Below are 20,360 nucleotides of genomic sequence, written 5' to 3'. Positions count from 1 at the left end.
TCCTGGGAAGCTGACTGTTCGGCTCAAGCGAGTCGGCAATATGAGTTCCGGTAGATGTGGAGGACTTCGAACTTGCTTAGCTGTTAAGCTTGCCAGCCTCGTGATCGTCGCAGGCATCATTTTGAAGTGCGTTTTCGGATCATGCATGCGAAGAATATGCAGAAGCTGTGGGAGGTCAAGCTTTCCACTGCTGCAGTGATGTCTCTGGTTGAGCGGAAGACGACCGGAGCACGTCTTCGATCGGTATCGTCATGGACATATCCCCACAGGCTTTTCTGTTGCTCTCTCTAGATCTCAGGCGTGCCTCGTGAGTCGTGATGATGTCAACCTGTAGAATGCTTCAGGTGAGACAATTTGACCACAGGCCATGCTGTGTACGATGTAGAAGCAGTGTAGCAAATTGTGGAAACCTTGCCACAATATCGTTGGTGACGAAACCACAGAAGCATGCAGCAGTCATGAAGTGTTGTCCGGAAACTTACCTGTTGACCAAGGCTGCATGTTCGTGATGACATTCGCTGGAAGAGGCAGGTCAGTAATTTGATCTGGGTGGAAACGAGGTTGACGACATTGCTCGTATTTTAAGCTTTTATCGCAACGGAATTTCAATCCGTGCTAGCGTGCAGTGGGGCGGCTACCACCGAATCGTTACTGCAACGTGTGAGAGAGTTCTGCCTATTACCGCTTCGCAATCATCGCTTCGCGCAGAAGGAGTAGTCGCAGAGAATTGTATAACACTTTCAAGGCAATCAATGGCTCCGGCATTTCACGTATCCAACCCAGCCAAGAATAGATCAAGCGAGCCCTCCGGCGTCATTTCTCCAAGCCTTTCGCTCCTGCAGGCGAACTCGTCAATCGGGAACCACGACCGCACCTCCTCTTTGCGACCAGTAATGAAGTGCGCCAGCCCTTTTCCAGACAGCCAGCAATTGACCATGCCGAAGCCATTAAAGCCAGCCGCAATCCATTCGCCTCCGACATGAGGATCACAATCAGTCCGACCCGACACGTATTCAGGCAGACGATCCACCAGCGGTAGTCCATCACCTGTGCAGCCCATGATGCCCGTCCATTTACGGATGATCTGGGCGTGCTCGCCATCTTTGAAGGCTCGCCCTGCAGCGTTTTCCAGCCTATTTAGGCATTCGTGGCTGAGCTCGCCGTCATTTGAGCAGCCCAGATCCAGCTCCCTGTCTACCCCGTCGGGCACTTGAAGCAGGCCTCCGCCCCAGTACAGGCAGCCATCTGAGCCAGGTGATTGTGTCACATAGTCAAAGCCTCTCTCCCACACGGTACTCCAGGATCTCTCACCACCAAGGCGCGGAAAGCTCTTCGGTACAGATTGGACCGTCATCTGCCCTCTGAAGGGCCAGAGTTTGCCCCGGAGCGACGGCAGCAAATGCGCGGCGAAGCCATTGGTACAGTGCACGACATGCTTGGCGTCGATTGATCCTCTCGAGGTATGGACCGTGTAAGGCCGCTTGGGAGATGACGTTCTTGAAATCGATGTGACGGGCGTGTGTGTTTCCAGCGTGACCTGTCCTCCATCCAGCAGTCGTCCCATTACGGCACCGACAAATCGATACGGCCACGCTGCACCCTCGGGCCCGCGGACGGTACCTACAGCGTTGTCCGACAATCCCAGGCTTCTTAGTGTTGCCCGGTCTTCGATGGCTTCCCACTTGCCGACCTCTTCGGGGAAGTCTTGGAGGAAGTCGTGCAATCTCATCTTCGAGCCTTCCCATGCCTTCGCACTATACGAAGTGCTCAACGCCTTTGTGCGACGGACGAGACCCGCCTGCCCGGCCTGACCAAGCTCCGCAGCCTCACGACAGAACACATCGAGGTGGGCCATCCGGAACTTGATAATCTTCATCCCACTCTGCTTCCCAAACAGCTGTTTAAGATCGTGGTAATCAGCCCACGGCGAGGCCTTGATATGGCCTCCATTCCGACCAGTCGCACCAGAGATGGCTGAGCGCGCCTCCAGAATAACGATACGAAGGCCGGGCTCCAGCCGAAGTAGATGCAGGGCTGTGCTGACGGCAGTGATACCAGAGCCGATGAGCGCAACATCAGTATCTTTCGGGAGCGATGTCGACCGAACGTGCGCGAAGGAGTGCTCTGGATCTTGCCAGTACGACAATGTTGGGCTGAGGACCGGCAGCCCAGGATCACGAGCCATTCGCGCTGCAATGGTGGCCCTGGTCTGTACGACGGGCGCCGACTCTGTGGGCGTTGGGGCCAATGTCGCCGTCAGCTGGGATAGCCGTTGACGAGCTTGATGGGCGTTTTGGGCGGCCATGTTGGTTCAATGCTGACACTGTGAAGAAGTGAGTTGGAGGTTTCCCAGCAGCGTTGATATACCTTGACAAGTTAGCCGGCGCGGGTCCGGAGATGCGCGAGGCCAAACATTTCCAGAATCCCCCGCCGGTCTGCCAAAGTTGGAGTGAGCAAGCTAGATCCGTTTTGGCAGGTCCTGCCGTCGCCCATCACGTAAGCTTCCATTCGCTCGAGCCCCTACGCTTCTTCATTGCTTGTCCCGACCGTGTTTCAATTTGCGGGATCGCGTTCTACTCAGGCTGGCGTCACCAGAACCGCAAAAGGTGCTTCCGGAAGGCTTTGCCTCAAGGGCCGACCTGCACTCTCACGATCGCAGCATGCATTGTCCAGGGCGTCAGTCACACCATCGCATTGAGGCCATCCCACAACGTTTGATCGAAGTGACTCTGGTCAAGCCAGGAGAAGTCCAGAACGCCGAATTCGTCCATAATGCCGATGTGATCAACGTCAAGAGGCTCCGAAGCAGCGACTCTACTCTGGGACTGCTGCATCGTCTCCGTTGAGAGTATTTTGTCGACAATGTGTTCCAGAATCTCCCAGGCTCGCATGGCAAGAGCGTAATTGCCCTCTCCTGGAATATGAACCCACTTCAGATAGGAGATGAAGACACACAAATTTTGTTTGATCTTCGCATGCGACACGGCCTTGACGTTCAGCTGCAGCAATTCGAGAGCAAGAACGCCAGCGGCGGGTATGCCGTAAAGCACGACGCTCCATGCTATGCTCATGCCCGAATCAACTTCGTCTCTCGCGTTTCTCTGAGCTATTATCGCTTCGATGATTTGGTGAGCAAGAAGCACAACTTCGTTTGGATCATGAACTCGACGCACTAGCAATCGTTGCAGCATCTATGAATGTTAGCGAGGTTCGACCGGGCACCGCATGCACTAACAAACTCATTGTATATATGATCCAGGTACGAGTGCACCGCTGTGAACGAAGGCGGGTCATGTACGGCCTGACTTGGGTCATATTGAAGGCGCTTGGGGTAGGAGGCATACAAGGCCCTGCTGCGCTTGATGAGACTCCTGGCTCTGTCTTCCAGGTCGTCTTGCGGTATCCCGAGGCAGAGCTCCAGAACCTCCTCCCGAATCAATGCAGCCGCGACGTACATGGGACCGGAGGACGACCTTGTAGAAGTTGGACGTGTGGTATTCCAGCCAGCGTTATCAAGTTGCGAGAGCACCTGGGTAAGGTCCTCCCCTTCAAGAGCCAGCTCGGCGCTTTCCAGGTCTAGTGGGATGTTGATTTTGCAATATCGTTTCGAGATCCTGGGCGGCCGCCCAACAAAAGTCGACAGGACTTTGTCGCTTCCGTAAGCATATGCAAGTCCTCTTCTGCGCATCTCCTTGAGCCAAAAGGGCGCTGGCTTCGAGTCCTCGTGGAGTCCTTGCGCGAAAACCATAGTCGAGATATCGCCCAGTTTGCGCCAAACACTGTAGTCGGAATCTCCGAGTACCTGGCTCGCAAAGATACAATTATCGAGGCAAAGCCAAAAGCGAGATCGGTTGAGTGTCCGGCTTTGTGGTGGGTGCAAAAATCACTGGCAGCAAGTAGTCTGTACAACAGCTGCTGCTTAGCACTCTCCGTGCTTCCTACGAACTCCAGCGCATCCGTAGCGGCGCTGAGACCCATCAGACCCAGTCCACACGCAGTAAAATACAAGCCAATGAGTTCCCAGCGAAGCTCGTAGAATGAAATCAGATCCCTCATGCGCACGTCTGTCGGAAGGGATATGGGACATTTAGTATTGCGGTCGAGGGTCTCGCTGAGGTTCTCCCGAGCCTGGTTCGCCGTAATGTCGTATGTGTTGAGCATTGCCTTGATTGAGGCTTGAATGTCATCTAGCCAGGGAACCATCATACTGCAGCAGTCCTTCCCATGGCGGAGGACATCGATGAACTTATCGAGATGCTGTCGTTTGAGGAGTAGATCCATGACATTGCTGGTGGTACCATTGTCGCCACAGGGAGGACTCTGCCATTGCGCTGTAATTTGGTTGTGACGGCGGATACCGCCGCTTGCAAATGACTCCGCGACGTGACCGAGCGGTATGTAGTCTTTGTTGTCGCTGAACACGGCGTTGAACGCAGTCGGACCTAGAAACCCATCGTCCTTTGGGCCTGCTGCCGGAGAACTCGCATTCTGAGGGTCAGAAGCGGTCTCCTTCTCGACAGGTCTTTGAGCAGATGAGGTGAGCTTCAGTCTCTTAGTTGTGCGTACGTTGCCGGTTTGCGTTGGTGCACATTGATAGACGCACGACTCCGAAATGCCTTTTCGGACGCATCGCTCGCATGTGGGCTGCGCATGATTGCAGCGGTGCTTCACCCTCCGACAGGGCTCGCACGAGGCTTGCAAGCCGTTGCGCCTCTTGAGCGACCCATTTGACCACATTGAGGTCGAAGTTCGTTGACAAGAATCAAACAACTCTGACCCGGAAAGCTAACTCGGTTGTACGCGCTGTGGGTGACCTACGAGCGGGGCTCGCTCAGCTCGGCGGAGCTCGGCTATATCAGCGGAGCTCGGCCAGATTGCGCCATTGCACTCCTGCAGTGCACCTGTCGGAGTCTGATTTCTTACCTCATAGCCGCCGTCGTTGGACAACCAACCCCGACGATCACTCCGCCAGGAGATCGGAGAAGTTGAGTCACGTAATCGCATATCTTCAGTCGTCGAGCGCATTACCAGAGACGCAATGGCTCACCTCCGCACAATGATAGGTGCACCAGTGTGCTTGGAGCTTGTCATATTCCGGATCAAGCCATTGCAGTCTTATCCGCAAAAATCGATCACAGACCAATGATCTCCGTACTGGCGTATACTTTGACTTCAGGCACCACCGCTGTGTGTGGACACGATCGAAGGCTTCTGCATATGCTTGCCCTTCGGTTTGCTGACGCAGCATGAACGGCGCACGTTCGACCATGATCTGCATATGAAGGAATCATAAGGCAACCAGGTGGTGATGAATCTACTCCGCTGCGAGGGCCGCTATGCTTTGAGGCTGCTGACATCCGACGTATAAATGTTTTGTGAGTCACTGCTCAGGATGCCGCCTGGGATTCAAAACACGCAAGGAAGACTTCTTGAACAGACACTTCTGTCAAACACAATTACTCAAGAACTGAGCAGCTCCCCACATCCTCGTTGCCTCACCTCTTCCAAATATTGCAACCATGATGAAGAAAGATACCACCGCGGTTTCCATACGCACCACCAGTGACTCATCCTCCGAACAAGTCCTCCTCGGACAAGGCAAGAAGCAGTCCGTGTTCAAGAAAGTCGTTCAAGGTATGACCAAGCCATGCCATCTCGCCGCCAACTTCCAGACACTGACTATGGACAGCCATCAAGGACATCGAGCCTCCGGAGCCGGTGATACCAACGCACACGAACCGCAAATCGATGCCAAAGATGGGCTGGTAGCTTCGTTATGCTGGTCTTACCCAGCGAATGCGATCTCTCGGTCGTTTGGGCAGGACTCGTGGAACATCACCAGACGATCCTTTGCCAGCAGAGGTGTTTCTCAAGCACAAGACGATCTTTGGTTCATGAAATTGGTGCAGGGCTTGCCTGGAACAACAGCGTTGGCGTTCAGGTTGTGGGATTCGGGAGAGCTACCGAGTCGCTTGCCCGACTGCGCATACTCATCCTGCGCCGAAGTCTTGCGCTAACGGAATCATGTTTGGGTAATCAGCAATCAGCACCGGGTCTGACGGGAAGCCGGCCTTTGTAAGAGGCTGCGCAACCACAGCCGGAAGTCGGTGCAATAATAAAGCGTCCAGAACTTACCTTGTCCATTCCAGCGTGAGGGTGTCGCGCTGTCGTCAAGCCATTTCCGTGGACCTAACGACAGACGGGTCAGCACCACTCCCTCAAAGGAGTTGTCATCAAATTGCTCAATTGCTGTGTATCTGCTGTGCGAGGTTGCTCGCGGATCCCAACAGACACAAGTTCCATTCCTCATTCTCTTAGCCAACTATGCCTGGTCCGTGCTATCGAATGTTCACACTGCCGTTGGATTGACGCGACAGTACTTCAAAGACAGGTAGTCCTCACGTCCCGACTTCAGCGCTGTCCCAATCGCGGGTAGCATGTCATCCTCATCATCCATCCGCAGCGCAAATCCTTCTCCAAATTCATCCAGCCCCTCAATAATCCCAGTAATCAGCAGCGCGACCATCTCCCACCCAAAAGCCCGAGTCTCTTTCTGGTCTGCCGGACAGACCTTGGCAAAGGGCATGAATCCGAACCCCTCCTCGACGTTCTTGAGCTTGACAGGTGTCTTGGTGGACTCCTTGTGTGCAGCGACCGCCTGCTTCAACTCCACCCAGCGTTGTGGTCGAAATGCTTCAGGATCACACCCGCCAAGATTGATGTTGCGATGCATTTGCTCGAGATCTGCTTGCTTGCGTCCAGTTGGTTCTGGATACTGACGATAGATGCGACGTGTTGGCGGATACAGTCGGAAGACCTCTTTGATAACGTCGACTGTGCTGAGCTCGAAAACGTGGTCCGGTTGCTTCCAATGGATATGTTGTTGATCTTCGAAGAACCTCACAAGTAAGGCTTTCCACCCCCCATCTCAGCATCGTCCGTTTCTCTGCGCAGATTGATCTCAAGCAAGCCGCGGAACACGACACGCCACATAGTCTCGTAGGCTGGCAGGATGAAGTTCATCGGATTCTCTTTCGGATCGAGGGGATCTTGGCTAGTGATATCTTGCAGGAGCTCGTGCACGTCGGTTTGATCTTTCCAGAGAGGCAAATGCTCAGACTTGGACTGCAACCAGAGGTCGTTAATCTTCTTGGCAAGTGTGGTAACGGTGGCGGGCTCGGAGTAGTCGAATGCAGACTCAGGAAACAGATATCGCAGTGACACTTCGAGTGTGACGAATTGTGCAAGTTCGGCAAGTGGAATTTCGTCGGGACGGTGGTCTTCACGAATGCCGAGAGGCCTTCTTGTGTGATTCAAGGACAGTTTCTTCTCCACAGCCTCGTGAATGAAGAGAATCAGCTGAGACCAGTCGACATCACGGGTGCCGGGATCGTAGGACATGGCGTCTTGCATTTTCTGAACCGCATCCTTCCGGAAGCCAGTGTTGTATTTCACATCAGTGCTGGTGAAGATGTTGTGCACGCCGAAAGTGGCTCGCAGACGCTGGTTGGGAAAGGCGCGCGCTTCGACTCTTTCCTGAGATGGCAGGATTTTGCCTGTAATTGGGTCCTTGCGCTCGACAATGTGGATCTGCTGTTGAAGCTGCGTGTCTTGAGAGTCGCTGATTTGGTGCATGATATCCGCGACAGCGGCTGTCGGTTGAGGACGACTTGAGTATTTGACAAAAAGCCAGATTCCGCCGGCAAGCACCAACCCACCAGCCGCAGTAGAGTAGGCAGGACGCTTGCCCAGCGTGTCGGTGACCTTGGTTAGCAGTCCCATCTTTCGGACGGCTTGTGGCAGATGCTCAAGGATGAACGCAACGAGGCGGGGACATCTTCCAAGGCAGAAAAGAGAAACAACAGCATATAGTCATAGAGAGCTCACCTTGTTTGCTGCCAGATGTTGCTTGTCGTCAAGCGTCACACATTTTGTCCCAGCAATGATCATTGTGTCTCCCATGCATTGTGGCAAGCGCGCATACACAACGCTGATGCCATGCCGTGCAGAGGTGGGCTTGTGGTGCTGTTCACAACGACCAATGGAGTTTCGGTAGAACGGCTTGCCATGCTGTCTGAACTGAAGCAAAGAATGGCTTTGCTGCAAGGCCGGCGGCTTGTCGAGTTAGGAACAATGAGGGCACAAAGATGCTTTTCATGCAGAAGTCGATGCCGGAGCATCTCCGGTGAGGTGTCGAGCATGAGGTGATGGGCCTTGCATGAGTTCACGATGCGATGACCGCGTTTCGGGTAGCAACTGGAGGCCGGCCGAGCAATCAACGAAGCGACCAGTCGAGTGCACCCGAAGACCGACCGCCACGTAGTCGTAGCAGGCACTCGTTGGTAGATCAATCTCAGCTTCAGAAGAGGCTGTGCGGTTTGCGAACGATCAATATGTGCTGTGGCTGCAAGAGTGAACATAAACAGTACAAGTCGCGCTGGTGCAGGTGCCAGAGTATCTGACGTCATACTTCACTGTGACCTTTTTGGGAAAGTCCACGCTTTCTGACTAATCTTGCATACTGGCAACTGCTTACGAGCATCGAGGCGGTGGAATCTCACCACGAAGTACCTTGTAGTTGCGCCCTACGGCCGTGAAGGGTGATGATAAGTATGAATCTGTGTTCCTACTTTCGTCTACATCCCAGTCTCACACACACGACTGCGGACCACCCAATTCTAGTCCCTTGCTGCTGGCAAGTACTCGTCGCTCACCGCCATGTCCAGCACCGAGAGTAGCTCAGGTCCGTCTCCAGCACAAATTCATGGCCTGATCACAACCCACCTGCGCCAAGTGTGGAGCGAGCCTTCCTCGGCAAAGCGCAGGCCAATCTTCCCAGCCGTCTATCATCCTGATGTCATTGTTTATGAGCCCGATGGCAGAGTGCTGAAGGGCTTCGACCAAATGGACGAGACTGTCGAGGCATTGACTGGTAAGGGCGGACAATTCGAAGGCTGCCAACTTAGGGCCAGAGACATCAAAAGGAACGGAGACTTCGTTTGGGTCAGCTGGGATCTCGGTCCGCCCAAGGAAGAAGATGGCGAGGCAATCGAGGTCAAGGTGAGTCCGCGCGACCAAATCTGCACCGATCGATCCAGCGAATACCTGTCTGACCATTCGTACAGGCCACAGGCGCAGACGGGATATTGTTGGACGTCAACGACAAGGGCGAGGCGAAAATAAGGACCTTGTGGGTGATCATAGACGGGCTGAGCGATGTGAGACCCTGAATAAGGTTGTAAAGACCTTACCTGCTCAATGGCGGAGCCTGATGACTCCGAATCGCAGGCAAACGCGCTGACAATGTTGAAACACATTTCTCGTGCAGTCCTCAGGGGTCTGGTAATGCTTCGTAGGGTATGCCGTCACGGATCTCATGCCAACAAGCTGTTCCGCCTTGCTATCGATGTTGCATTGTCTGTAGGGCGCCCAGCTATCGAGTCGTCAGCCGGTCCTCGGCTTCATCGCAAGCAATCGGATCAGGAGCTCTGCCTGCAGCGATGAGGCAACTGCCGACCGTGTCGCATCATGATTTGAGCCCGATGATTGCATACCAGGCACATCTCTCAAGTGCCCGGCATTGCTGAACTGACAATCTGTGAGACTGCTTATTGCACCAGCAGAAGCAGAGCCCCGGCTCCAATAAGCATGCAGATCCATGAGGCACCAGATGTGGTCGATGCTGATGATTTGATCTGAGTGCCACAGCATGAGTCTACGTCGTAGGTAACGTTGTTCGCCTCCGCAGCTGCCGCGAGCGTCGAACCGTTGAAGTTGCCGTAGTTGAAATAGTCGACAAGGAGGAAGTTGGGCGGCCTTCCCCATTCAGACGTGCATTGATCGACCATCGTCTTGGCAGCACCGACGGAGGTGGTGTTTGCATTCGTGTTCTGTATCTCAACCAGATTGGGAACCAAGATATCGATGCCCAGGGCCGTATCATCGAATTGGATATTCAGATTGTGGTTGGCAAGATAAAGACGGTTCTGTGAGGTCTCACGTTCCTGGCCTGGCGGCCTCTGTACCGAACAAGGAAATGAGACATTGGTGGGCGAGAAGGGAGTCTGCCACTGGTACGACCACATGTCCAACAACCACGGAATCTTGTTCTGATTGGCGTCATATGCCAGGAACATCACAACACGCTTATTAGAGATGATCATCTCGGCAAGCGTGGGCCAACCATCGATGTCCATGGGCTGAGTTGGAGGAGTGTATACGTAGTCAAGGATTCCTGAATTGGTGACAGGTGCTGTGTAGTTGCCAGGATCAATAAAGTCTTCGTTGCCGAGAATGATTGTGATAACTTCGTATCGGTGAGTATCCAACCACGCTTTGACCTTGATGAGGTACTCTTCCAATGTGCCGGCGTTCAACTCTTGACAACTCGTGTGACAAAGCACGACCGTGTCGTTGACGTAGTGTGTCTCGCTTTGGATTCCACGGACCCCGTCATCCAGTTGAGTGATTACATCCAAGTCTTGATTACTTGCTCCGTTGTTCGGGATGTGGAAGGGGCTGTTATGCGCAACAACGTATGTAATATTGCTGTATTTTCGTCCACAGAACTCGGTATATCCATTACACTTGGCACTGTTTGTTGGGTCAGAAGAAGCACTCCCACTTGATGCAGTACCGACGATCGTGGTCTGAGTCTCGGAAGTGAGGGATTGTGATGAGGTTGGTCGTGTCGAGGAGGTGGCATTCTGCGTTGTCGAGTTGTAGCTGGACGATGCTGCTGTGAGAGTCGAGGTCGCCGCACTGTAGTCTCCATACGTTGCCCGACTCCCCGAGGGAATCTCAGTCAGTGCAACTTCGTAGCTCGACGATTCGTCATCTGCATTTGCGCAGAGGACGCTGCAAGGAACGAGGCAGCTCACGACTGCGAGTGCGGCGAGCGTTCGTAGGTGCATGGCTGCGGTCAAGCGTTGCTGGTGGCGAGCGCAAGTCCGGCGTGGCATGATGGGCGTCGACCTATGTACCTGACGGCTCGGCCGGCTACTGCGGGTTGTCTGTCGAGGTCAGTCTTCGAAAACGCATCTATGACATACCGATTGACGCGTCGAACTCTAAAAGAGCCGCCGGTAGCGTCGTGGGCTGACGACGCCGATCTCCCGGAAGATCAAGCTTTGTTGACGGAACTCCGGGAGGACTGCACCAAAGTGAACCGCGATGGAAGCAATAAGCCTGCATTCTGCAATATTGAGCTCCTCATTGCAACTCATCCGTGGCGGCGGCATCGGTCCTGGCAGCTCGGAAGCCCCTGCAGCCCAACGACATTGGGCGTTCCAAATAATGTGCAGGAACGCTTTGACTAAATGCGTTGTCTACCATCACGCAGGCGCGTGAGGCGAGGGGCTGGAGCCACGGACGGTAGCGACAGTGATAGCGACCGGCAACGACGCAGGATAATCGACAACATGGGAGATCTGAAGGCAGCGGAAGCCATTGCTACGTGCGGTTGCCAGTACAGCCCGGACCGCCGATTCCAGGCTTGGCGATCCACGAAAGTCCCAGGGAAGGACTTTGCTTCTGTGGGTTCTCACAAGGACAACTTCGTTGTGCATCAGGAGCACCATTGCCCGTCCGTACCTGAAGATCTTCTCCTCGGAGAATCGACTTCACAACAGAACGAAGCTAGTCTCCGCTCGGAATGTTCAACCTGCCTGGCATGCAGCCAAGACTTCTCATTTGGCTTAAAACTCGACCAATACGAGAAATCTTCTGGAAGCTGCACTGACGTCCACTCGAATGCGCCATCTCGGCTACAAGGAGCTGAAATAGACATGTACTTCTGCAGCCGTGTGAAGCTGCGCTTTGCTAACCTGTGATCTGTGAGTGGTAAGTCACTTTCTATTGTGAGCACCTCCATCTTAGTTTTTCTATCTTGTGGTGAAGGCGTTTTGGAGGAAGCTGAAATGGCTTCTGCGTCGTTGTCCTCAACAGCTTCGCCCGCCGATGTAGAGTGGCTTGTCGCTCGCTTTTCCTCATTGTGGTTCACGACGCTCCACAGCTGGGCAAGAACAAGCCAATGGAAGAAGAAAGACAGTTCCCCTGGCAGTGCCAATTCCAGTCCAGCATGGAGCGTACTCGGGTGTCCAGATATCCTATGGACAACGCAGATCATGGCTTTCAATAAGTACCTGGAATGGGTGCCTGCTGCTCGGCATCCTTGGGCATATACAACTTCACCCATACCGACCACATCGACAACATGTCCCGCTTTGACGCCACCCCATTGCGCAAGAGCAGTACTTACCACGTCCTGGCACAAGATGATATCGACACAAGCTACAACCCTCGTGCGGAGAAGTCGCCAGAGTCATCACCGCCCATGTCCTACTCGAGGCCGATACTGTCATCCGCCGCCTCCTACCAATCCTCTGTCACTCTGAATGAGAAACGACAATCCACTCGGTCGCTGAGTGAGATGCACCGACGGCGGCGGAAGCCACTCGTCGGTGATCGCTTCCTACAATCTGTACGGCGCCTGCCTCTCATCGTCAAGGCTGGTATTGTCGTTGTGCTTACAGGCACACCTTTCGGCATCTTCACTGGACTAGCTTTCACAAAATACTATAATGAGTGTATCGGCGACGACGAACTGGACATTCACTTCAACGATCTCGCCATCTATCTCGACATCGGGTGGGCGACATTGATGTTCCTTATTGCAATAGCGGAGGCGTCGCCCGCTTCTTCGGCTGGCTTTGCCGCTTGTCCAGCGGGACATCCAAGTATGCACAGCTCGCCCAGACTATGTGGTTCCGCACAACGATGATGCTGTGGATCGGTGCCATGCGCCTCGCAACGTGCAGACTCTGGCCCGTCAGCATGGAGAAAGGATATCACGCCAATTGGGCCTTTAACCTTCGAGTCCTGCTGGAGCTTCTCGCCGTCGCCGCCCTCATCCTACTTATACAGGGCTTCCTCGTACAGATCATCGCTGTCCAGTACGTACAAGGCTACATTGGACCCCGAAGCGATAATGCCATGAATGAACTCGACATCTTGAGACGGCTCAATCACCTTATCCGCAAGAGATCAATGCATGGTTCTAGATATATCGTCAAAGTCCTCCGCAAGGTCTTCATGGAAAGGACCGTGGATCTGTTCGATGCCATCCGCACAGGACACAGCAGCGACGCCGAAGTACGAGGCTTTGCGGCAATCCTTTGGACGACAGTCGCTGGCAATAAGTCCACTATCACCATGGTTGACATCTACGAGCGACTGGTTTCACTGAAGCGCGACCCGGAAGGCGCTGGGGAGCTGTTCGATCTGCTTGACCGCACAGGAGAGGGGAGAGTCAGTCGGGTGGAGTTCGAAGATCTCGTGGCCCAGACTGCGATGCAGCTGAGGAAGCGAGCCGCCGCCATGCATGGCATCAGTCGCCTTCTGCGGAAGCTTGAGATCATGTTTACGATCCTCGTTTGCGCCGCGATCCTTTTCGTATACAGTAAGTCTACAATGCCCTGCTACTCATACGCTTGCTGACGTATACATAGCTGTGTTCTTCAAAGACACCGCTATCAGTAAGCTAGGTACCTTATGGGGCGGAGTGGTTGGCATTGCCTTTGCTTTTGCCGCGCCTGTTGCTGAGCTCGTCATGTGCTGCGTATGGGTCTTTGCGCGACACTCGTACGATGTTGGCGACAGAGTCATAGTGATGGACAGATGTATGGAGGTCCGTTCGATCTACCTGACGCATACAAATTTCGAGGAGGTCGACAAGATGGGCAAGAAATGCTTGGTGCAGATCAGTCACACAAAAATGAGCGGAGAGCCGCTGGTGAATTTGACTCGAAGTGAGGATCCAATGGAGGAGTTCACTGCTGGACGTAGATCATCGGAAGAATATGTATGAAGTAGCCAGAAAGCACGTCTCGGCTTCATGCTCGTTTGCTGCGTAAACATACCAGCAAGATGAAGCTTTCGTACCTACGGCGCTGATGTGTCTGCCGCAAGCTGGCTACGAGCCGCACAGCGCTTGGGCTGGAAAACCAGATCCGATGACCATTTTCCGCCGCGGCAATCGGCCATCCTCATGCGATTTTTGGTGTACGATGATTCCACAATGACTTATGTCGCATCTGCACAACGACCATGCCGTAAGGTTTCGCAACAAGCCCCTAGCCGAGCACAAGAGAGGAACAGCCTGCAGCTGAGGCATGGGGTTACACGACGTCCACGGTAAGTCCGCTCATTTGGAGGCTGCGTTTTCGGCCACCCGGTGCCAAATTGCTCCGCGGCTTGAGTCGCTGCGATTACGCAATCTTGGGGCTACGCCTAAACTGGGTACAGGCTGACCAAGACGCGATACATACCATAGCTTTCATCAATACTGTGCATTTGTGATCAAGTCTGCACATCTGCCAGAACGCGGAAAGTGCTGTGCGAAACGCAATATGTGGCACGTTGCACGAGAGGTATAAGATGGAAGCCAAACCGCGTTGCTGGGGCGGGCTCCCAATAAGCCTTGAAACCCAGTTCAACACCCTAGTATAACATGGCACCGAAAACACAGAAGGCCCTCGAGGTACATGCTCTGAAGCAGCCTCTCGTGCTGGTCAATGATCGTACAGTCCTCGAGCCTGGATCGGGTCAAGTTCGCATCCAGGTCACCGTCGCTGGTATCAATCCGCACGACAACAAGTCGCGTGACATCGGCTTGTTCATCGGAGACAAGCTCCCAGCTGTCCTCACCAATGATGTTGTCGGGCGCGTTGAAAAGCTTGGGCCAGATGTCAGCAAGTTCAACGTAGGCGATCGCGTCGTGAGCCAAGCAGATTGGACCGAAGGCAGCCCCAGCAACGGTCTGCAGGAGTACGCCGTCCTCGAAGCCCAATTCGTCTCCAAGATTCCCGACAAGATCTCAGACGACGGAGCCGCGACCCTGCCTACCAACGCGCTCCCTGCTTTGGTCGCATTCTATGGACCCAAAGGCTTCCAGCTTCCTGCGCCATGGACCAACCCAGATCTGAAGAACGAATCCATTTTCATCATTGGAGGCGGCAGCAACTGTGGCCGCTTTGCCGTACAGCTTGCGGCTCTGGGCGGTCTCGGTACCATCGTTGTCTTGGGCGGCGACGAGACCGAGCTGAAGTCTTATGGTGCGACCGAGGTGCTCGACCGCACTGGGTCGCCTGAAGAAGTCGCTGCCCGGATATACAAAGTCTTCCCCAACGGCGTCAAGTACGTCTTCGACGCGATCAATCCGCCAGCAACACAGTACGTCGGCATTAACGCTCTGACCGAGTCGGGCGGCAAGTATGCACGACTTCTGCCATTAGGACCGCCCAGCCCAGAGCACATCAAGCGTACAGATTACGAGCTGGTCAATGTCTTTGGCAGCTCACATGCCGTACCAGATGTGAGCCGGGAGTTCTGGGCACGTCTGCCCGAGTATCTCGAAAGTGGAAAGACTCGTCCGACGGAGTATACCACGATTGAAGGATTGGATGTGGATGCAGTGAACAAAGTTTTGGACGATTACAGGGCGGGCAACAAGGTGACCAAGACACATGTTCACATTTCGTGAGGGCATGCAGGGTTCTGTGGCTGTCGACTTGGGCCGAACTTTGCTCCTAGATCAACCATGATCACATTCCTATCCCACCCTGCGGCCGGATGCGTGGCCTGAGACAACTTTTTCTGCGAGTAAGCGCCGTAATGTTGCCTTACGGTCATACTCTGTTTCGTGCACCTCCTGCATTGCGTCCTCGTCTTCGGTCCTTCACCCAAGAGATGAAGTGCACGAGACTGCTCGCCACGACAGCGACTCCTTTCACTAGTACAATATTCCAGAGCTTGCTGCATCTGCGCGCCCATTTGCCGCCACAATCGCACTCCTGTGTAAACTTTTGTGCCATTTATGCGAGATTGTTTGCGCGACTTGTCTCTTTGCTCCGACTAAGGCTAGCAATCTCGATCGAACCGCAGCAATGCTGCACGCCCGAGAGCAGTTCGGCGCTGCTCCAGTCGCAAGCTGCATCTCCCAAAGCTGCATCTGCCAAACGCACTGGCTCGAAGATTACTGATGATAACCATTAAACACAGGTCAAGCAGGAGGAATTCGACCAATCGACCAGTCTCGTGCTACCAGCGTAACATCCCCGCGGACGATCGAGAAATGGTGGCGCACGAGGCTGCCTGAGCTTTTGGTGCTTTGTGTTCTCAGAAACCCTGGGGAGCCGTGCCTAGAAGTGGTTTAGCTGAGGATCGAATGCCGGGGCTTGAGCCTGGAGCGGCCCATTTCTCCCGCTTCCCAGCCGGCAGAGCCGCCAACGAAAGCTTATAAGCACGTCTTTACGGTTCGTCGACTCTTTCTGGGACGACTCGACTTCAACTGTTGGCTTGAAAAGGCAATCATGCATTGTGCAGCATGCATGGCGCCCAAGTTCTTGTCACCGCTGCTTGCCTCAGTCAGCCCAAAAGGGTCTCGCTGCCTCGTGTCGACCCCTGCAAGTTTTGAGACCTCGCACACGTGGCTGCGATTGGAAGGCTAGAAATGCCACTCATGATTTCTCTGCCCGAACTAGGACATCAAGCTGAATTACTATGCCGCTTCCTCGTTAGTCGGGCCTCCGGCTTGCGATGGAGTGGTCCAAAGACAATGCCAGCATGGAGAGAATTGACGTGGACCAAACGCAGAGTACCTCTGATGATCACCGCCGTCGAAACGCCACGTGACGGTATTTGGGATTCGCCCAGCCATGATGATAAGTAGCTAATGCCAGCTTTGCCTCCGTGGTCGCTGGACACGTTCTACTTGACTCTTGGTGCCGCCACCCCAATAACAAGACAGAGCTTGATTGACAACATGAGTGAGGAGCGTTACCAGGTGCTTGTCACCATTCCCGAGACGTCGCACCATCTGGCAGAGGTCCTCCATCGTGGTCGGTACCACCTTCGCATTGGCGACTTTGACATCAGCAAAGAGCAGAAAGGTCGCCATGAGTATCACACCGCCAAGGATGTCAGACCCTTTAAGCTGTACTCGGAGGGCGATCCCATAGGTATGAGAGTACATGCCCTCCTCTTGCGGCAGAGCTAATGTCTGTAGTGACTTACAACGCCGACAGTAAGGCTTTCGAAGTCCGGGTGGAATTCTATCAGCCAAAGGTTGTGAAGGCTCAGTGGTGGATAAGTCACAGAGATCATAGTACGTTGTCTCCTTCGGTCGTTTGCGGCTGTTTTCTAACCTGTAGAATAGACAACAAGGTTGCAGAACTGCAGCCACTGAAACCGGGATGGGTCTACAATGTGAGCGAGAATCTCGACACTGACGTACCGGATGTCGAATATTATCCAGCTGCTTGGTTAGAACCTGGTCACACTGGTTTTGTGAACGATTTCATTGTGGAGCCAATAGTGCTCGAGAGTGATCCAGAGAAACCAGAGGAGAAGCCGGCAACTGATGATCTGGCTCCTCAAGAATCCTGGATCCCAGGAGCAGGTACCATCCACCCCTCTACAGTCGGCGACTACCGTAGTGTTGCCATCTGGTTCGACAACAAATCCCTGGATTCCGCTCGCGTCAAGACGGCCGACCAAAGTCGCCCAACCTATCTCAGACTCACTGAGCCCGATGAGAACGACACCTCGGAAGACTATGTTCAGTGGTTTGTGGCCCAGAAAGACGGCTCCAAGTTTATTAAACTTCAATTCTACGAGACGGGAGATTTTCAGGTTGTAAGTATCAACGAAGGGGATGTCAAAGCTGAAGCATTCCCCACGAGTGGCCGAATGGCATCCAAGGCTCGGGCACCGGCGGCGATGACCTCGAAGATGGCAGCAACCACGAACGGACTGGCCCCCAGACTGGCTGGGAAGTCCACATCGCTGCCAAATGGTCGTCTTAACGTTCGTGGCTTTCGAAACTGAAGCTTTAATGGCAGCTGTCGCTTTTCCCGAGCAATATCGCGCTGAGGCGACAAGTCAGTCACTGGGTGCTTTTGCCGTGGTCGGGTCACTGGTCTGGTTGGGCGCTCTTGTCTTACACATCATCCAGTAGTAGTGATTGGTTGGATGGGTCGATAATTGTTTCCCTCCGAAGGAGACAGGGCAGCAGGCCACTAGTGGCGACGTCGGACTGGCGCATTATAAGGTGTAATAGCCTGCCCTGCTTTGCATGTTTGCGAAAATCTGGACCACTATCAGCCGTTTGTCTTGCCTCTGACACGAAGTACATGCCACTGGTAGTTCTCCAAGCGCTGTGCCTCGCGTCCAGCTTCCAGCATTTGATCGTCCGTAGCCTGCTTGCAGTTTTGGGTCCGAAGTCAATTCGAGGGTTTGGTGGCTGGCTCAAAGTATATGAGATTCACCTTGCATTGTGGCTGCATTTGGCGCCAGATACATTTCAGCTCCTCCAAAGGCACTCGACAGCCATTTTGGGCATCGCTGCAGCACGTGGCCGTATTAGTTGAGAAGTCTAGATGTGTCGGTTCAGGTATCTGGCGCTGGGCCTGTCGATTATACAGTTGGTTTGCCCAATACTCAAAGTACGTGCCATTCGAGTTCTTTCCGAGTGCCTGCCGTACCAAGCACTGCTTGTTATAAGGTCGTCTAAATCCACTCGTGGAGTTCGTTCGCTGTCTCCGATTCATTTGGTCTTGCCAATCACTCTGTAGTGCTTGCGATCATGGCGAAGTCTGGATTGGGTCGCCAGACCTATACTATCGAGGTGAAAACGTCGGAGATCATGCAAGAAGTGCTCACCAACGCCGAGTACCATTTTCGCGTGGGAGATGCAAGCGGGACCGACGAAGCCGGCAAGTTCAGAGGCCCGGCGACACATAACATCGTTCATGAAAAGAAGGAATCAAAGGGTTGGTTTCCCGGGTCTTGTCAACAAGAACGCCGAGATTGATAGGATACAGTGCACGCCCACTCCACGATCCACGCGACTTTTGAGCTTGACGCGGTCCCTTCTCAACGGTGGTGGATGGGTTATATGACGAACATGGGTGCGTAGCCCTGTCCCGGCCCCGATCTGTTGGTACATGAGCTAATCGCAGCAGAATCGAAAGAGATCCTCGGTCAGAAGCGTATCAGCTTCGGACAGATCTATGCACTTACTGCGTCCGGCGTAGAAGTCAGGACGCCAGACTTTCAGTCAAGTTGGGTGCCGAAACGTGGATTCGGCTTCCAGAATCATATCAACGCAGCGCCTGTCCTCCTCCGGGAACCGTCGAACAGACACTGCGGCAATTTGACATCTCTGCCAGACTCGGCTGCTGTTCGTCCCTGGCAGCCGCTGTGGGTGCCCGGCGTGGGCCGCTTGGAGCCGCGGGTTCGACCGGTCAAGCGCAAGGTTGCAATGTGGTTTCAGAACAAATACAACACAGCGATGTTGTCGACTTCTGATCAGAGCTTGAAGTGGGAGGTGGAATGGGACGACTATGGTGAGGCCCATGACAGAGAGCTGACCGTATACTACTGGAGCAATGGCCAATTTCACGGGGAGGAGGAGCCGGCGCCCTTCTCGCAGGGCGGCTTTCAAGAGGTTGCTCCAAGCAAAGATCTCGTCCCCGAGTCCCAGAACAACGGCTTCGATCCAGCGAGCCACTTGCCGGATGAGGAGTACCAGAACACCGGGTTCGACCCAGATAATCAGCTACCGGATGATGACTATCAGAACACCGGATTCGATCCGGAGAATGAGATACCAGAGGACTCCCAGAATCAGGGATTCCAGCCAGACGACGGATTCGCCAACGAAGAAATCAACGAAAGTCCCGCAAAAGGTGCTAACGGGACTGCGCTGAAAGCGAAGAAAGCGCCACAAGCGCTTGGGACGCGATTGAAGGTTACCATGATGAATGGCGGTACTTGATGGTGGCAATGGACGTCGTTTCGGACATGGCGTTACTAGCACCTCACAGCGCCCGGAACTGAGCAGTCATACAAGGGATCAGAGCGTTAATAGTTGTAGGTATTTCATAGCCACAGCACTTCAAACTCCTCCAATGTTTCTATGTCGCGTTTTCGCAAAAGCGACTCGGAAGTGACGCGAGGCTCACGTGACCTGCCCACATCATACGTTGCCGCTTTACTTCGCCGCCCCAGCGCCCTCCCAATAACCATTCACGATGCGAGGCCTCGTAGCCTCCGATCATTACGGACAGTGCCACCCAAGATGCAGCCCACAATGCTCCCTGACGTTACTGCGCCATGCGGTGTACGAGATCCACGTCTGCCTCCAGGCATCTACGAGGGACCTAGGCATCCCACAACGCATACCACACATCGTATGAACCCTTGTACGCGTGGATGCATTGCCTAGAGGGCCATATCGTTCTCGGGCCTAAGAGGAGCTCACAGGTGGGGTCTGCTGAAGTGAAAGCCGCGGAGTGACT

General features: G+C 54.0%; 10 protein-coding genes across 10 annotated transcripts; 6 read left to right on the top strand and 4 right to left on the bottom strand.

The window, feature by feature from the left end:
- Positions 1-766: 766 nt before the first annotated feature.
- Positions 767-2,305, bottom strand: AB675_9957 (uncharacterized protein; the record flags this gene model as incomplete). The annotated part of the gene is made up of 1 exon (XM_018150535.1): positions 767-2,305. One exon carries the CDS (start codon positions 2,303-2,305, stop codon positions 767-769), a length of 1,539 nt encoding a protein of 512 aa, XP_017995288.1.
- Positions 2,306-2,681: 376 nt separating this feature from the next.
- On the bottom strand, positions 2,682-4,652 carry AB675_9956 (uncharacterized protein; the record flags this gene model as incomplete). The annotated part of the gene is made up of 4 exons (XM_018150534.1): positions 2,682-3,191; positions 3,236-3,863; positions 3,908-4,542; positions 4,590-4,652. 4 exons carry the CDS (start codon positions 4,650-4,652, stop codon positions 2,682-2,684), a joined length of 1,836 nt encoding a protein of 611 aa, XP_017995281.1.
- An 867-nt stretch (positions 4,653-5,519) lies between these two features.
- On the top strand, positions 5,520-5,769 carry AB675_9955 (uncharacterized protein; the record flags this gene model as incomplete). The annotated part of the gene is made up of 2 exons (XM_018150533.1): positions 5,520-5,634; positions 5,690-5,769. 2 exons carry the CDS (start codon positions 5,520-5,522, stop codon positions 5,767-5,769), a joined length of 195 nt encoding a protein of 64 aa, XP_017995323.1.
- A 580-nt stretch (positions 5,770-6,349) lies between these two features.
- On the bottom strand, positions 6,350-7,782 carry AB675_9954 (uncharacterized protein; the record flags this gene model as incomplete). Its single annotated transcript, XM_018150532.1, has 2 exons — positions 6,350-6,839; positions 6,905-7,782. 2 exons carry the CDS (start codon positions 7,780-7,782, stop codon positions 6,350-6,352), a joined length of 1,368 nt encoding a protein of 455 aa, XP_017995338.1.
- Positions 7,783-8,718: 936 nt separating this feature from the next.
- On the top strand, positions 8,719-9,230 carry AB675_9953 (uncharacterized protein; the record flags this gene model as incomplete). The annotated part of the gene is made up of 2 exons (XM_018150531.1): positions 8,719-9,060; positions 9,126-9,230. 2 exons carry the CDS (start codon positions 8,719-8,721, stop codon positions 9,228-9,230), a joined length of 447 nt encoding a protein of 148 aa, XP_017995331.1.
- A 378-nt stretch (positions 9,231-9,608) lies between these two features.
- Positions 9,609-10,913, bottom strand: AB675_9952 (uncharacterized protein; the record flags this gene model as incomplete). Its single annotated transcript, XM_018150530.1, has 1 exon — positions 9,609-10,913. One exon carries the CDS (start codon positions 10,911-10,913, stop codon positions 9,609-9,611), a length of 1,305 nt encoding a protein of 434 aa, XP_017995295.1.
- Positions 10,914-12,214: 1,301 nt separating this feature from the next.
- Positions 12,215-13,867, top strand: AB675_9951 (uncharacterized protein; the record flags this gene model as incomplete). Its single annotated transcript, XM_018150529.1, has 3 exons — positions 12,215-12,648; positions 12,681-13,459; positions 13,509-13,867. The coding sequence occupies 3 exons, from the start codon at positions 12,215-12,217 to the stop codon at positions 13,865-13,867; spliced, it is 1,572 nt and encodes a 523-aa protein (XP_017995312.1).
- A 642-nt stretch (positions 13,868-14,509) lies between these two features.
- AB675_9950 (Zinc-type alcohol dehydrogenase-like protein) lies at positions 14,510-15,541 on the top strand (the record flags this gene model as incomplete). Its single annotated transcript, XM_018150528.1, has 1 exon — positions 14,510-15,541. One exon carries the CDS (start codon positions 14,510-14,512, stop codon positions 15,539-15,541), a length of 1,032 nt encoding a protein of 343 aa, XP_017995297.1.
- Positions 15,542-16,822: 1,281 nt separating this feature from the next.
- On the top strand, positions 16,823-17,864 carry AB675_9949 (uncharacterized protein; the record flags this gene model as incomplete). Its single annotated transcript, XM_018150526.1, has 4 exons — positions 16,823-17,018; positions 17,066-17,164; positions 17,216-17,694; positions 17,742-17,864. The coding sequence occupies 4 exons, from the start codon at positions 16,823-16,825 to the stop codon at positions 17,862-17,864; spliced, it is 897 nt and encodes a 298-aa protein (XP_017995269.1).
- A 779-nt stretch (positions 17,865-18,643) lies between these two features.
- On the top strand, positions 18,644-19,837 carry AB675_9948 (uncharacterized protein; the record flags this gene model as incomplete). The annotated part of the gene is made up of 3 exons (XM_018150525.1): positions 18,644-18,830; positions 18,882-18,968; positions 19,023-19,837. The coding sequence occupies 3 exons, from the start codon at positions 18,644-18,646 to the stop codon at positions 19,835-19,837; spliced, it is 1,089 nt and encodes a 362-aa protein (XP_017995318.1).
- Positions 19,838-20,360: the final 523 nt, after the last annotated feature.

This window comes from Cyphellophora attinorum, assembly GCF_001299255.1.
Source record: "Cyphellophora attinorum strain CBS 131958 chromosome Unknown Contig41, whole genome shotgun sequence".
Classification (NCBI taxonomy): domain Eukaryota; kingdom Fungi; phylum Ascomycota; class Eurotiomycetes; order Chaetothyriales; family Cyphellophoraceae; genus Cyphellophora; species Cyphellophora attinorum.
Note: the sequence above shows the minus strand (reverse complement) of the source record. Positions and strands in the feature narration are given on the sequence as shown.